The sequence below is a fragment of the Homarus americanus genome, unplaced genomic scaffold (genome assembly GCF_018991925.1).
Source record: "Homarus americanus isolate GMGI-L3 unplaced genomic scaffold, GMGI_Hamer_2.0 scaffold50564, whole genome shotgun sequence".
In the NCBI taxonomy this organism is placed as follows: domain Eukaryota; kingdom Metazoa; phylum Arthropoda; class Malacostraca; order Decapoda; family Nephropidae; genus Homarus; species Homarus americanus.
In genome coordinates, this window is record NW_024715014.1 from 3,948,348 (window position 1) to 3,961,436 (window position 13,089).

General features: G+C 41.7%; 1 protein-coding gene across 1 annotated transcript; it reads left to right on the plus strand.

Annotated features, from left to right (window-relative positions):
- Window positions 1–1,428: 1,428 nt before the first annotated feature.
- Window positions 1,429–11,989, plus strand: LOC121854387 (juvenile hormone esterase-like). Its single transcript, XM_042349037.1, has 11 exons — window positions 1,429–1,482; window positions 5,663–5,855; window positions 6,226–6,366; window positions 6,508–6,670; window positions 7,314–7,526; window positions 7,793–7,983; window positions 8,767–8,932; window positions 9,328–9,509; window positions 10,058–10,229; window positions 10,915–11,110; window positions 11,295–11,989. The coding sequence occupies exons 1-11, from the start codon at window positions 1,460–1,462 to the stop codon at window positions 11,506–11,508; spliced, it is 1,854 nt and encodes a 617-aa protein (XP_042204971.1). The 5' UTR covers window positions 1,429–1,459; the 3' UTR covers window positions 11,509–11,989.
- The last annotated feature ends 1,100 nt before the right edge of the window (window positions 11,990–13,089 follow it).

Below are 13,089 nucleotides of genomic sequence, written 5' to 3' on the forward strand. Positions count from 1 at the left end.
CAGCTCAAAATTGAAGAAGCCGCAGGTCCAGAAAACTCTGAGGGCAAACTTTTTCGGAGTGGGAGTTGTGAATTCTTGGAAAAATCTACCAGAACGTGTTGTGACGGCACCGAGTGTGAGCTCTTTCAAGACCAGACTTGACCAACACTGGAGCAGGTTCAGGTACATTCAGGAGCCGGTGCATGCCCAGTACTTGCCAACAGTGCGTAACAGAGACCTGACCGATCGCCCAAGCGGCTAACGAGTCGATCAATTGGTGAAGAGGATAAAAGAAAAAGAAAAGTAACAGAGACGTGACCGATCGCCCAAGCGACTAACGAGCCGATCAGTGGTGAAGAGGATAAAAGTAAAAGTTAAGTACTACATGGACTTCATGACGGCCTCTAAACAGCTTCTTCGTTGGTGTCTGTAAAAATTCTTGGTTTTCATCTTTCTTGTAAGGCAAATAAGCCACAAGCACAGACAACTGTCAGAGTTTGGAATAACAGATGTGCACCCTTGGAATAACCTGCCAGAGAATGTTGTAATTGAACTAAGAGTGAGCACATTGAAAAACACTGGCACATGTTCAGGTACTGTACATCTAAAAGCCCGTACTGTACACGCCCAATTCTTGTCAGCAGTGTGTAGCAGAGAACTGGCCGACCGACCAACCAGCCAGTAAGCTGACCAAGGACGAAGTGAAAAACAGACAATGTGATTAAACGTGAATGGATTCATGCGTGACAAGTGTAGCGGCATCCCACACGGAACTGTACGAGGCCAGTATAGAAGGAGGCATTTTATTAAAATATTGTCAAGAAGCAGTAACTGGTGTGTAGGTGTACTGGTGTAGACAGTGAGTGTAGAGATGTAAACAGTGAGTGTAGATGTGTAGACAGTAGCGTGGGTGTATCAGCACTACTTTGGGTGGATCACCTGTTTTATGATTCATCACACACCGTTATCACCCCACAACAGCAGGAAATATAAAAAAAAATCTACTTTTCCTTATACTGCAAAGCGACCTTAAACAAGATTCGGATTTTACTCTGGTTGATAGAACGTTAATTTTTTTAATGTAGCTTATGGTTGAGTGAATCTACTGTAGTGCTGGTTGAGTTGTTTGGTGTAACTTATTAAAATGTCGCCACATAGGTGTAGTGAGGGTAAGAATAAGCAGGAGAGCCTAAGGGGCGCGACACGTCCTACCCTGACGTGGCGTTGCTGCTTGGTATATACCCTTCAGTTTTTGTTTCACCCTGATTTGTTGTTGGTACTTCCTTCATATTATATCATGTTCATAGGAGTACAATGTAAATTACATCTAAAGCACCAGTATCATGTTGTATATATATGGGAGGTGAGCACTAGGGAGTAACTATAATAGCCGGAGGCAGGCTAGTGAGAGGGTGGTACCAGGCGGCGCTTCAAGTTGGTAGTTGAGTGGTGGTGCTCGTCTTGATCACTCTTCTCCTCCATGGGTACTTTTGTAACCAACAGGTATGTGAATATATATATATATATATATATATATATATATATATATATATATATATATTTGTTTTTCAATATGTTTCGTCTCGTTCTTCGCGCCAGTGTAAAAAAAAAAAGTAGTTGGATCTTTCCAAAAATTGTACAATGAATAATCCGTGACACGCACACTGAAACTCATTTATTACGTAGATAAGCAACATATGACTGCAAAGTAAGAATTGTAAAGATATTTGGTTATCTAAATCTTCATTAACTTAAAAAGTACACTTGAGTTATGTTTAGCAAGCGTAACATTCGAGCATTAATAATGGTAATCATTTGCACTGAACAACTAATTTGTTATTTGTGACCGTTATTATAAATTCAATAATAAACATTGTAGCTTTGAGTATATACTGACTTTATTTTTATGTTCGTATTACCGTACATCAGGATTAGATAAAAGATACACTAATTCAACAAACTGTAGTTGCTGAATTAAAAAAAAACAATAATTAACACATAATTTGTGTTACAATAACAGCGGCTACAGGTACAATGCAACTACTAGTGGTGTATTTTTTGTATTGGCAACAGCTAAAATCACAACTTAATACAGTACTTCATTTATTACAATAAAAAAAAAAAACCAATGACTGCTACTATACTAATGCTTCTATTGTTAGGCCTACTACTACTACTACTACTACTACTACTACTACTTTTAAGTCTATTACTACCACTACTACTACTGTTAGGCGTATTAGTGCTACTACTATAGGACTACTCTTAGGCCTACGACTAAAATTTTTATTAGGCCTACTATTACTACTACAACTACTGTTAATATTACTACTGTCAGCCCCATTACTACCAAAACTACGGAAATTAGTTATGTTTATCAGTTTATGAATGGCAGTAAAAAATTGGAGACAGTATTGGGTAAGTTTGTTAATAATTTAATATATTATCAGTCCTTGAACATGTGGTGGATCATCTAAAGATCCCCCCCCCCTTCCCACCACAGATTATTTCTTTTCTTTTATCCTCTTCACCACTGATCGGCTCGTTAGCCGCTTGGGCGATCGGTCACGTCTCTGTTACGCACTGTTGGCAAGTACTGGGCATGCACCGGCTCCTGAATGTACCTGAACCTGCTCCAGTGTTGGTCAAGTCTTGTCTTGAAAGAGCTCACACTCTGTGCAGTCACAATACTTTTTGGTAGATTGTTCCAAGAGTTCACAGCTCTCACTCCGAAAAAGTTTGCCCTCAGTTTTCTGGACCTGCGGCTTTTTCAATTTTGAGCTGTGACCCCTTGTGGGGCGAGCTTCCGCCAGCTCCAAGTAAGGACACTCGACTGAGTAGTACCCCTTGAGATGTTTATACACCTCAATTAGGTCGCCCCTTGCCCGTCTGTAGTATAGGCTAGGCAAGTTCAGGCGCTCCAATCTCTCAGGGTAGCTGATGTGCTGAAGTGCGGGCACCAGTCTGGTGGCCCTCCTTTGAACATTTTCAACCAACTGACAGTCCCTAGCATATCTCGGGGACCAGACGGGGTGACAATACTCCAGATGGGGAAGCACTGCACTCCTGAAGATCGTTACGAGGGACGGACCGTCTAGATATCTGAACGACATTCTTATAAGACCCAATAATTTATTTGCCTGATTTACTTTCTTTTCGCAATGGCCCGAGAACTTCAGCTCATTGTCAACATTCACACCTAGGTCCTTCTCACATTCAGTCTCAAATAGTGCAGTTTTTTCATCCCGTTGGGACATACGCCTCCTTACCGTTGGTACGCCCCAGGTGCATCCTCTTACACTTCGTGACATTGAATCTCAGCAGCCATTTCTTCGACCATTCTTGGAGCCCACAGAGGTCCTTCTGCAGCTCTTCACAGTCCGCTTGGTTCTTGATTTCCCGAAATAACCTGGCGTCATCGGCAAACATTTGTATGGAGGAGTGTACAACGTCAGGCATGTCATTTATGAAACTAACAAACAACAGCAGGCCCAACACACTGCCCTGTGGTACCCCGTTTGTGACAGGTACAGACAATGATTTTGTGCCATTAATCACCACACACTGCTTGCTGTCATGTAGAAAGTCTTCTATCCACGCTAAGATATTTCCCCGAATTCCGTACCCTTCCAGTTTAATTTTCAGCTTTTCGTGGGGTACACTGTCGAAAGCCTTGGCAAAATCTAGATAAATATTGTCGATATTACCACCCCGTTCCAGAATATGGGTCCAAATATCCAATACCTTGAGCCATTGTGTTCAGCAGGAGCGCCCCGGAATAAAACCGTGTTGGCAATCATTTACAAGGTTGTTTCGTAGTAGAAGTTCCATTGCGGCATCTCTGATAATACTCTCAAGTACTTTACATATTATGCTGGTCAGGCTCACCGGTCTATAGTTGTTCATGGAGTGACGATCGCCCTTCTTGAAGATAGGACTCACATAAGCCACTTTCCATTCACTGGGGACCTTTAGTTCATCCAGGTATTTACCAAACAGGATCTTCAGGGGCTCGGCAAACTCGTTGCACAACTCTCTTAGCACTCTAGGATAAAAAAAAGATAAAAAAATAAATAAAGGAAAAAAACCCAGTACTTAGCTCCCCTTTGCTGGATTTAACCTCCCCTGTTGCCTTTAGGGATGTGTTCTATTTTTTCTTCTCTTCTTTTTTTTTCAGTTTACTTCGGCTGTTTGTCAGTATTTATGTGCTCTCTCTATGTACACTGCATTTGGCTATGAATAACGGATTTTATGCACCCACTCAGTCCTTTAGAAACACATAAAAATAAAATAAACTTTCTTTGGGGCTGTAATAGAATGTCTTTACGGATAGCCAAGTTTGTTGATTTCATTTAATTTGTTTTATTTTAACTAGTATTTCCTTATACTTTCTTTTCCTGTTTTCATTGACGACTATATATCTTTGTGCTATAACTGTGTACACTGTATCTTTCTGTGAATGGTGTAACGTAGGCACAGTTTCAGTCCATGAGAAAGCACACAAACAAAATAAAATTTAAAGTTTCTGTGGCACCTATAACACGACTTGGTTTCAGCTGGCAGTGGTGCCTTTCCAGCTTGCTTCCCAATTTGTATTCACTTAAAGTTATTTACAACCTCTTCCGTGGTCACTGATGACACTATGAACTGATTTAACTAAAGGCACAGTACTACACTCCCTGGTTGGCCTTTATCACAGCCATGACCACAACTCCGTAAAAAAATAAGTATATAAAAGTTTTGTCATATGGCAATGATTTTGTGGTTGTATGCCTCTTGACCTGGGCTGTACCTCCAACTCGGTGGAGAGTGAATTTTCAAAAATACAATCGCATCTAGCATTAAAAATCCTACATCGATTTACATTTTCACATCACTAAGACGGTCTTGATGATCTTATGTAATCACTGTCCAATTTCTGCAGCTCAACAACGAAGGCCCGATTGCCGAACACGCTTTGTTACAGAGACTCAACACGACCCGACCCGCCCCAGACACACTTCAACGATTCAGGTGTCTAAACAACAACTGAAGTGATGGTTTAACACACACACACACACAAGACATACCGTCTTCAGCCTTCATGGGGTGAGGACATCTGTACTCGGCGCTGCCCTCTCAAGCGGCCGTGGTCTTTTAAGCCATGAAGACAGCTGCCAGTCTGGTCTGTCGGGCCTTCCCCTTCCCCATTTCCTCCTCCCCATCGGGATTTATCAACATCTTCCCACCAACAGTATAGGGCATATATTGATGATCAACCCACAACTGATATACAAAAGTGACAATTTCAACTCGAAAGAAAGTAACAACTGTTGGAGTGACAATCAGTGCTTAGAGGTCAATGGTGACCTGACGCGGATCTGACACCCAGGGTCCGCCGTACACCCACCACCACCAACACTGGATGAGAAGCCAAGAAAGACTCCAAACTACATCAGGAGATAAATGAGGACTCCCTACTCCACCCAGGTAGGGAACTATGAATACCAAACTACATCACATGAGGAACAAGAACCACCTCCAACACCCTGTGTGAACTGAAGGTCCTACCCGGACCACGTGGTGGGTGTACTAAACATCTGCAGCTGTTAATTATTATTATTATTTTTAAAACCAGACGCCGTAATGAACTGACGTAGTGAAGTGTACAGTCAAATAAGAATGTCGGTTCACACTGTTGCAGGATGGCGTGGGTGTGGGTGGCGATGGGTGTAGTGGCCGTGGGCGTGGTGGCTGAGGAGGAGCAGCCGCGGGTGGTGACGCCGTGGGGCACCTTCCTTGGCAAGTCGTACACTTCTGCCAGGGAGGGCCGCCAGGTTTACGCCTTTACCGGCATTCCCTACGCCAAACCTCCCTTGGGCGACCTCAGATTTAGGGTGAGTGTACCTACTCTATTTTGTTGATGTAACGTCTTAAGGATCATTCAGTGCGTTTCATCGTCTTTCTGCAGGTCTGCAGCCTTCAGTACAACAAAAAAGACATCCAGCCTAGTTCAAGATAGCAGCGTATTCTGTCCATCAATAACTTAGATTCCCATCCTAAACTTGTAGAGCTCAGTGCCTTATTCATAACCATCTGGTGAATTCCATTCTACCTACCATCATAAGGCCTAACACCCCTTTTCAGTAACATCACAGACTTATGACTTCATCCTAACTTTATAGTGCCAGCAGCACATCAGGTCATCTTCCTCCATAACTTAATCTCGTGTCAGACTCACATATAACCATCATTACGACCTTGCAGGAGCCAGTGCCTTACGGTGCCCACTTGACACCCTTCAACGCGACGGGTGACTCTCCCGCCTGCCTTCAATGGGACAACCTACGTGGTCGAGGTGCCGTGGGACAGGAGGACTGCCTCTATCTTAACGTATACACCAATACAGTGAGTAAACTCTACTGTAAAACACACACACACACACACTTGTATGACACATCCAAGTGCATAATATTTGCTTTATCCTCTTCACCACATGTCAGCTATAACATAATCTGTATCAGCTACATGGTCGTTCTTATGTTGCAGTTGACACAGCCGCCGATGTTCTACAACACACAGCCAGTGGTGATGTTCCTGCACGCTGGCACCTGGATGGCCGGTAGTGGCGGAGACGGCCTCTTGCAGCCAGACTACATGCTTGAGTCTGACGTTACTGTCGTCACCATCAATCACAGGCTGGGACCCTTTGGTAAGTGGTCACCATCACAGGCTGGGACCCTTTAGTATGTGGTCACCATCACAGGCTGGTAGTCTTTGGTAAGTGCTCACCATCACAGGCTGGGACCCTTTAGTATGTGGTCACCATCATTGGCTGGTAGTCTTTGGTAAGTGCTCACCATCACAGGCTGGGACCCTTTAGTATGTGGTCACCATCACAGGCTGGTAGTCTTTGGTAAGTGCTCACCATCATTGGCTGGTAGTCTTTGGTAAGTGCTCACCATCACAGGCTGGGACCCTTTAGTATGTGGTCACCATTATAGGCTTGTGCCCCTTGGTAAGTGCAAACTATCACAGGCTGGTACCCTTTGGTAAGTGCTCACCATCACAGGCTGGTACCCTTTGGTAAGTGCTCACCAGAATTAGTGTTTAACGGAATATCTTAAATATGAAACAAATTGATACCTTAAATACCGGAAACATTCATATTTTATTCTACCAAGTTATAAGTCATAAGTTGGTGACACATAAATGAATCTCGAATTTCATTCACGATAAAACTACCAGCCCTGTAAGTATGTACTCGACACATTAGCACGCACACACGCTATCAATACCACATTTAACTCATGTCCAGCCTTGAGTAATATAAACAATGCAACATTTGTATCTAGGTTTCCTGTCTACGGAGGACCAGGAGAGCCCAGGCAACTTCGGGCTGATGGACCAGGTGGTGGCGTTAGAGTGGGTCAGGAACAACATACGTCACTTCGGCGGCATGAATGACTCCATCACCGTCATGGGGTCTGGGGCGGGAGGCATCAGCGTTCACCTCCTCGTCCTCTCCCCCAAGACTCGCGCCGCTTCCATTTACCCCGACGATCTGTGTGAGTGTTACTGTGGTGCTCATTTTCTTCAAAATGCTGTGTTTCAAGGGCCGTTTCGTGGCATCTGTGAATGAAAACGAACAATCACTGACTTTTCATCAACAGAAGCTGCACAGTGGATCTTGCAACACTAACACTGTCAACATGGCGGACTTTTCTGCCTAATCACAACTGTGTAAGTGAAAGAAATGGAAGAAACGAAGCTTCAAATTCTGATCTAATTACAGAAACTCCTAGGGTAATTTACATAATCTTTCACCCGGCAGGTTTATTCCACAAAGCCATCTCCCAGAGCGGAACAGCATACAGCCCCCACGCCATCGTGAGGAATGCCCGATCCCAGGCCCTCAAATTTGGCCTCATGCTAGGCTGTCCCACTGCTACCTCCCAGGACCTTATGCGTTGCCTCAGGTCTATCCCAGGCAGTAAGATCGTCGACCAAATGCCATCAATGTATGTGAGTATTTCTGATATACCAAGTTGGGATACGGAAAGTGGCTTCTTATATATATATATATATATATATATATATATATATATATATATATATATATATATATATATATATATATTAACGCCTCACTCTTTATTTTTCTTAATTTAGTAGTGATCTTTTTTTTTTGCCACTGATTCACGACCAAAAAGCAAAGTTAAATGTTGGTAATGTTCTGAAACACTCGTGTTACAACAACGTAAAGCTTGAATACTTAACCTTCCATGCATCATCTCTCGGTTTGATATTGACAAGATGAGATTATAACGACCAAAACTTGTAATGTTAATTTCGATAACAGTTCTTCAGCACAATTAACACCTCTACGGCGAGTCTCTTATAATGACTCAAAAATATCGTACTGTTCAGTTTCTTAAAGTAAACTTAAATTCACTGAAAAATCACACACATAAAAGACCTCTTGTGCACAGTTCATACAGACGATTGTAACATGGACTTTAGTTTATCAAAAGTTTTCATACATTGAGGAATCCTGGTAAAGTTATCAGTCATCTCTGGGCTCATGAAGAGGCAAGTAAGGCGACAGGAATTTTGTTAGCGAGTGTACATATGAAAGATCTCTGAATATGCAGTCTTATGTTGTGTACTTTGCGTACGAAATCAAGCTTTCTGGAAGTGTACTAAGCTACTGTTTTCCTCGCGTATATTCAAGGATTTCTGGATGTAGAATCATCTGGTGTTTACCTTATAGTGCAATAAAAAGTTGTTTATTTGTGATGTTGGCAGGTATGGGATGAAGAACCAGTGCCATTTGGGCCCGTGATTGACAAATGGCAGGGAAACGAGGCTTTTTTGCCGGACGAGCCACACCACCTCATCCGTCACCAGCAGTTCCTCCAAATACCCTGGATGGTCGGCACTAACAAGAACGATGGTGCCTTTAGAGTTCAAGGTGAGACACTGCTTCAAGGGTCTAGGACCTAGACTCTAAGTAAAGGGTCTCGTGTTTTAATTGCACTTGTGTTCAAAATTGCCAGGGTTGCTGATATCATAATGTGATAGAAAAGTGAAACAAATATAAAAACTCAATAAAGTTTTCAGAATATAATTTTGTTAAAGAAATAAGAAAAGTTTATATTTTTAGAGATATCAATAATTTTACCGACCACTGTTGAAACTCAGTACTTGTTAAGAGTTGCACTTTAAATAACAGAATAAAAAACATTTACAAAATCGAAATAGTCATTTATAGTAGAATAACCTAAATGTGAAAATATATTTCCTCATATGCAAGTATAAGACGTCAACACCAATATTTGTCCCTCAAGTGTACTTACCTTGTGGCAGACGTTTTGAAGGATACTAGCTTGACGGAGCAACTCAACAAGCAGTGGGAGAAGTATGGTCCTATCCTACTCGACCTGAAGGAAACCTCCTGTAAGGACCCCGTTGAAATAGCGAACAGAATCCGCAAATACTACATGGGCAAGAAGAAGTTCGGTGAGGAGTCATCTCAGGAGTTTGTGGAGGTGAGTTGTTTGTTTTAGTTGGTCGCAAGACGGGTAATTGTTGCAATCTCACCTGCACAATAGTCTGATATATACGTTCTGATTCTGAAAGCTTCTCATACAGATATAATGAACATAACAGACATTTATATAATTTTTCTAGAATTCAGTTTTATAATCGATACATTCTTCATCATATACCTAATTTTGAGTCAACTTCTAATAAAATATTCGATACATATTTAAAAAATTTTGAAATAAAAATTGTGTAAACAAAAGCAAAATATTACACCTGCAACAAATCATAAGTCTAACGATGTCATCAAAGTTAGAAACACGAACTTAAAAAAACTGATTTTTCCTGAGATACACAGGCCTTTTCTGTTTCTGTATCCAGTCCACGCATTTTCCCAAAAGCAGGTTACGTCCATCGAGACCCTCGTCTACACAATCTGGCAGATTTATCCAAAGGCACCTTTCTCACTCATTATTCTACTTTATCCTCGTGTCTTGAAGAGATAGCTGCCAGAAAAACACATAGAAGTAACTCCAGTATTTTACTGACACAGATGCTGACAGACAGGTTTTTCCTATACCCGACGGACCACGCAGTTAAAGATCATAGTTACTACCTGAAAGGCAAATACTGCTACCGCTACGAGCTGGTTTACACTGGCCGCAAGTCCTTCCTCGACATCCTTCACCATGAGAGTCCACAGGAGGCCGCCACTTCAGCCTTCGGTAAGTTGTTCATATTATAATGTCTTTGTTTATATTATTCGAATCTCATACAATTGCTGGCCTCAAGACTTAACACCAGTATTAAAACCATGAAACAAAAACTGATGTTCTATCACACAAATTACTCAACATGTACAGTATATTGACAATGAAACCTGGTATAAAGTTCAGCATGAATATAGAAAATGCATAGCGCAAGATCGGATCCAGGGGGGGATCCTGAAGGTCTGGACCCCTTTCCATCAGAAAATTCCAATACTTTTTTATGTAGTATTGAACTCAGGTGTTTTGGTACAGTAAAAAGTAATTACTATTGACCCCAGAATTTCTTAATATCAAGTGTACAAAATGGCCTCAAAATTCCTATGATATTGGTCAGATTTAAAAAACCCAGCTGGATTGGCTCGCTGTGCTCGCCATGCTCCCGCACCCACAACTTCTTGGACTGGACCCTCCCTTTTGATAATCCTGGATTCGCCCCTGATCGGCATATAATATCCAATGTACCTAGACAGAACAGGCATACACACAATAGCAAACAGTTTCGACCAAGAATAAGCAACAAAACCAACAAGTACTTACATATATATCCAGTTGGGTCCTTTGCTTAGGTTTATTTACTTTTCTAGATATTTACTTCCTACTGTCACTTTTAATTAACTAAATAAGATGGTGTTGCTGACAGGAGCAGGACTGCCCAACCCCAGATTCCAAAACACGCGGGGCGCTCACGGGTGGGGCGTGAGCTTCTTGGATGAACTGCTCTACCTCTTCCCCTCCAGCAAACTCGATTTCGTCTACAAGCGAGACTTTAACTCAGACTCCGCCTCCCGGGTGTCCACACACATGATCATGTTGTGGACCAACTTCATCAAGGGAAGGTCAGTGGAAACACTAGCTGCTGTGTTTTGTAGAATATAAAATTGAGTATAATGTTATATGATATGAGAGCGATTCTAATGGTAGCCATGAAAATACGTAAAGACCATAATTATCGAGTAACCTATGCAAGTGTGTGTGTGTGTGTGTGAAACAAAAGTGATAACAGTGTAGTGCGGTTTACAGTGACCCGACGCCTGTCCTGGAGGGATGGCCAGATGACATATCACCGTGGGGAGCGTGGTGGGAGCCCTTCCTCGGGGGATACCTTTACTACCTGCAGATCGACCCAGATATGGATAGTAAAGACGTCCCACTCAAGGATGAACAAATGACCTTCTGGAATGACCTCCCGCTCTATGAGAACCGCGACCACAATGTTCTGAGGGACGAACTGTGAACAGATCGTCGATTCTAAGTGGAAAATAATTGGAAGTTAATGGGTTTATGCTCTGATAACTTCATTCTTTTCATGGGCCATTCCAAGTAGGTCAACGAGTCGTGCGTTAACATAGGTTAATGGTATAAAGTCGTCCAGATAGAGATAATAAATGGTCACCAACAGGTCTTGTGTTATCCCTCACAAACGCCATAACAGTATCAGCACACCACCAGGTGAAATATGCCGTATTTTACTGTAAACGAGTTGAATCTATTAAGACTAATAATAGCTTTTATAAAATGCATCTATATGATCCTTTATAATGGTTTCGTAAGTTACATATTTTGTGAACAATTGTATCGTATTCTGTGAAATAATAGACATCAATTTCTCCTATTGAATAAATATATAAATCCGTGGTCCAACATACAATAACGAATTGTCAAAAAATATTGGGAAAATACAGCAATTGTAACAATAAAGCCTTAACTGTTTAGTAGGTGAATATAATTATTCGGATTCGTGCGGAGATGAAAAGAAAAACTCGTCTCTACAGTATTTTCCCTCTCAGCCAGTATTTGCTGGAGGAGTACTGTATTGTTGTCACTGAGCAATAAAGGTGGGTCTAACATCGTGCAATTTTTCACTTAATTTACTTGACTCTGTCCTCTATGCTTGACTTTTATGAAGACATCATCTTGATTCGAGCTTATTCTTTGTTTGATGAAAGGTGTTGTTGGCCCACTGAACTCTGCTTTCAACCAAAGAAAGTTTTTTTTTTGCAGAAATATTTTGCTGTTATGTGTAAGGCTGATGATCCGCTAAATGGTGGTCAGCAAGAGGAAAGATTCTTTCAGACGAACCTTACACAACTAGCGATTTCTGTACGGCCCCCTCCATAAATCAAGGCTCCAAAATGTGTGCCCTCTGTATGTACTATAATTGATTATATGAGCTATATCTGTATTAAAGATTTATGTGAGTCCTGAGAGGGACATTCCTGGACTGGGGTGGAGATGACTTATGCCACTTCATCCCTTTGAGATTTTTTTTCTCAATAAACGTATCAATCAATCATCGCATCCGAGATAGCAGTTTTGTTTATATAATGTTTAACCCTTACCATTGGTTTTTCGCAATATTATATATTTTTTGTTTGATCCAAATGCCTAATTATGTAGTTAAAAAGTATTCGATAATAATTTATCAGGACACCATTCATACAGCTGTGTGGTCCCCAGAGTACTGCTAAGTTTGGTCTTCCTGCAAAAAAGGTTGAGTACCACTGCGGGCCCACTGTGTTGGCGAGCGCTGGAGGTCGAGCATTTATTTACGTCTCCACCTCCATGCACACCATCACCTGCATAGATAACAAAAGGGTTGCGATTGCCACAGAGTCGTGTTTTGTTTTAAAGTTTCTTGTATGTTTTTATTTTTAATAGGCCAGCTTTGCAGACTACATAATACTGTAAGTGTATGACGGGCACTCTGTATGTCCGTTAATATTTTGGTGCCCACGGTCCAACAGTTTCTCTGTGGCTGTCGGCCACACTAGAATAACCCGTTATAATATATACTTCTTTCCTCACACAGCCAAAC

Coding starts and splice junctions, on each gene's coding strand:
- LOC121854387 (XM_042349037.1), top strand. CDS start 1,460: ATGGGTACTTTTGTAACCAACAG. Junction 1,483..5,662: donor GGTACTTTTGTAACCAACAG/GTATGTGAATAT, acceptor ACACTGTTGCAG/GATGGCGTGGGTGTGGGTGG. Junction 6,671..7,313: donor TCACAGGCTGGGACCCTTTG/GTAAGTGGTCAC, acceptor ATTTGTATCTAG/GTTTCCTGTCTACGGAGGAC.